This window comes from Procambarus clarkii, chromosome 36, assembly GCF_040958095.1.
Source record: "Procambarus clarkii isolate CNS0578487 chromosome 36, FALCON_Pclarkii_2.0, whole genome shotgun sequence".
NCBI lineage: Eukaryota > Metazoa > Arthropoda > Malacostraca > Decapoda > Cambaridae > Procambarus > Procambarus clarkii.
Genome location: NC_091185.1, coordinates 19745512 through 19749100, shown reverse-complemented (window position 1 = coordinate 19749100; position 3589 = coordinate 19745512). Strand labels below are relative to the sequence as shown.

The following is a 3589-nucleotide window of genomic DNA, read 5'->3' as shown; positions in this document are numbered from 1 at the left end:
GAAAAGTATCATCATCGGTATAGCATTTCTAGTGCGAAAAGTTCTTGTTATCCAGGTCATTGTTACCAGGTCATGCTATGAGCGCGGGCCAACACCCATGCCAACATCACACGAACCCGGGTCCGGGACCTCCAGCGGGGAAATTTCCTCTTCCTGGAACAGGTTAACTGGGAATACACTTCGAGCATCACAACTCACAGCGAGGTGTCCCACACACCCACAACCAAAATAAGTCCTGGGCTGGCCCGCATAGAACACCGATACCGGGAAGTGACACTGGAGAAGGGAGGCAGGGGACCTAAAAGAAGCACCTTGATCCATTACATAAAAAGTCTCACTGCACACCTGTCCGACACTTCCACCGAACAATCACCATCAGGCAGTGTGAAGACCTCCCATCAGTGATGCACAAAGTCACGATACACAGCCGTGGAGAGGAATTTCACGGCAGTTCTACGTCTGGACACAAGCTGAACGCCACAAACCGACGCCACATCCATCAGCAACATATCACTCAGGACCACCTCAACTGCCGAGTAGGACGGCGGGCTAGTAAAATCCAGTTCAATTATATCCCTCCTCTTCACAAGGGGCAAGGGCGCAGCCATCCCCCATACCGACCTGTCCCCAAGGCCCTGCTCACAAACAAAACCAATCACTGGCCGGCAAACCAGGAGCTCACAGCAACACGTCTGTCACCACCGGTGGCTAGGCGTGGAGTCCCTCTATGTAGGTCAGCGTTCAATCCCCGACTGGTTGGGCACAATTTCTTCCCCCCGTCCTATCCCAAATCGTTATCCTTGCTCCTTCCTAGTGCTACATAGTCGTATTGGCTTGGCGCTTTTATCTTTTATTATCATCATATCCTCCTTCCACCCTTTTCCCTTTCCCCTTTCGCCACTTCCCCTCGTTCCTCCGCCTTTTTATCCCCTTCCCTCTCCCATCTCTTCTTCTCTCCTTTTTTTATCCTCCTTTCCCCAGTTTCATCCAATCACCCTTCCCTATGTCACCCAATTCAACCATCTTCTCCCACCTCTTCTCCTTGTCTTTCCCATCCCTTTGCCTTTCTCCCTCCTTCCCCTCCCTCTGTCTTTCTCCCTCCTTCCCCTCCCTCTCTTCTCCCCCCCCCCTCTCTCTCTCTCTCTCTCTCTCTCTCTCTCCCGTCTCGACTCTTTCTCTTTTCCATTTTCCATTCTCTCACATTGGGAAGGGTGTTGGATAAGGGTGTTGGGGGTTCACAGGAGGGAGAGTGGCTATCACAGGTGGGAGTCAGGTGGTGATAGTGAGGGAGCGCTTGGCCAGGAGGTGGTGTCGCCAGCACCCTTCAACTTGACACCACTTCAACTTGAACCAGCACCCCTGAACTTTAGGGCAAAATTATGATCCGTAGAATTATTTTTACTGTTTTTGCATGATCAATGTGTCCAAGTTTTACAGTGTATCACACATAACAATAAATCAAATCGTGGCATAAAATGATATTGCGAAATATATCATAAGAGTAAATTTGGCCCAGTGTCATTTGCACTCTTGGATGTAAATGGCGACCCGCCCATTTTTGGGCACGTACACAACAGCATTTACTGGGAGATATTGGGTGAAACTTACCCCAAAGCGAGCTACATAGTCTCCCCGGCTTGACATGTTGTTTTGATAATTACTTAGCTTTAAGTGTGTGCCTTCAACCTCGGACAAACAGACATTTCTATTTTTTATAGAATTATGGTAAGTGCAGCAGGTGGAAAAACTCCTCATTTATAAGAGAATCGAATGTATTCCAAATGCATTTGGGCAGTTTGCTTTGTTTTGCTGACGGCAGTTCACGGTCACTCGATTCACTGAATCATACAGGAATGGAAAACATAATAATATATTTCATCAAATGTATATACTGTCTGTGTTATTAAGTGAACATCTTAAGTGATATGAACTCGGGGCCAGGTACGGTAATTATGCAAAGGATGCGTTGCATCTATTAATTCTGAAGACATTATAAGCAAAGATTGATTTATTGCTTCAGGAAACACATGGGAATGGTTCGGTGGCTGCCTCGAGGCTTCACTCAAGGTTACTTGGGGCAGAAGTCGGCCACCAACAGGCAGAACACCCAGGTCAGGTTTACCGATCACTACCTTCCTCTGACGCAGAGATTGTTCTCGTAGTTGTTTAGCAACATTGAGGAGTGTTGTGATAGGTAATCGGAATGGCACCGGTTGGCGCACAGTATGGTAAGATAATAAAGAAGTTATTAAGTAGACATAATTCGTTTCCTACAGTTTGTTAAATTTTTTTTAAATATTAATGTTAAAAGATTTTAAATTTGTCCTATTTACTACGTAAATATATTGAAGTATACTTTAACTTTAAGTACAAACATTTCAAAGTTCGAACTGGCTACAAATTACATACTTAATGAACTCTAGCACAAGTCTATTACTAATCTTAAATAATTATTTTTTATGCCGATTGCAGTTCCAGCTCACCGCATGGCCTCGGGCTCTTCAAGCCGCAGGCCTGAACATACCCGCTGTAAGTATCTAAATACTTGATCACGTTGTCTATACTTCTCTAATCACGCCAGAAAAAGTAACTTTGTTTCACTTTTCTAGTGCACCCACTTGATCATCCTGGGCGTGCCCCTGCCCCAAACTACCACAGTTTGGACATGGCAGGGCCCGATCTAACTGATCTACTGAGCCGCCCTTCTGAGGCTGTCTCTCTCAATATCCCACGTGTTGGTTCTTGCCCGTGGTGTATGGTGAGTGCTTTATTGTCTTCTAGCTTGTCTCACATTTATACACTAAATCATTTGGTTTAGGTTAATTATTAATCTTGTAATGTTTCATTCAAACAGGTTGGTGACACCACCCGGGTGTTTCCCTTGTGGAGCAAGTGGGTAGCCTGCTTGTGCTTTCCCCTCGGCCTCATAGCCCTATGCCTCAATTACGAGGACCGTTGCTCATTCTGTGACTACGTGTCGACCCATTAAGGCTGAAATGACCGTCCAGTGGCGTGCAACTGGACGGTTTCCCTGAAAGATGCCTCTTGAAGCGGCTCTTGTTGGACCGTCAGGGATAAAAAAAAAATGGATAAAATTTAGGTGTTAGGGCTTTCATTTTTTTAAAAGTAAATGTCTAGACATGTCATATTTTATTCAACTATATAATTTAAGTATTTTTATAACTTTTAAATTTTTAGTTTAAGCTCTAAACGTAATAAATTTTATCTAAACTGATGTTTTAATATTCATAATATGAATTAATATTGTGCCTGCTTCAATTTAAACCTACGAAGTAAATGGTTGCCACCATTTAATAAAGCAGAGACCAGATTTGGCGTTAACCAATAAATATTGGTTAGAGTAAATGTTAAGCCATACAACACATAACTAGTGATACAACATACCTGCCTAAGTCTGTCGCAACTGGCACGAAACTTACCAGACACTCTAAACTTGTGAGACACACTAAGACACAACTTGTGAGAGCAATAGGGCGAAAGTCCTTAGGGGAAGTACCCAGAGACCCCGGTTTGCGAACAGGGAGGACAACGGCATCGAGCCAGTCCTCAGGGACTGACGACGACTCCC

General features: G+C 44.6%; 1 protein-coding gene across 1 annotated transcript; it reads left to right on the top strand.

Annotated features, from left to right (window-relative positions):
* Positions 1 to 2072: 2072 nt before the first annotated feature.
* Positions 2073 to 3231, top strand: LOC123756287 (uncharacterized). Its single transcript, XM_045739361.2, has 4 exons — positions 2073 to 2228; positions 2473 to 2529; positions 2610 to 2758; positions 2855 to 3231. Exons 1-4 carry the CDS (start codon positions 2204 to 2206, stop codon positions 2987 to 2989), a joined length of 366 nt encoding a protein of 121 aa, XP_045595317.1. The 5' UTR covers positions 2073 to 2203; the 3' UTR covers positions 2990 to 3231.
* Positions 3232 to 3589: the final 358 nt, after the last annotated feature.

Excerpts from the sequence above, each read along its gene's own strand:
- LOC123756287 (XM_045739361.2), top strand. The coding sequence starts at position 2,204 with ATGGCACCGGTTGGCGCACAGTATG. Across the intron at positions 2,229-2,472 it reads ACCGGTTGGCGCACAGTATG|TTCCAGCTCACCGCATGGCC; the intron begins GTAAGATAATAA and ends TGCCGATTGCAG. Across the intron at positions 2,530-2,609 it reads CAGGCCTGAACATACCCGCT|TGCACCCACTTGATCATCCT; the intron begins GTAAGTATCTAA and ends TCACTTTTCTAG.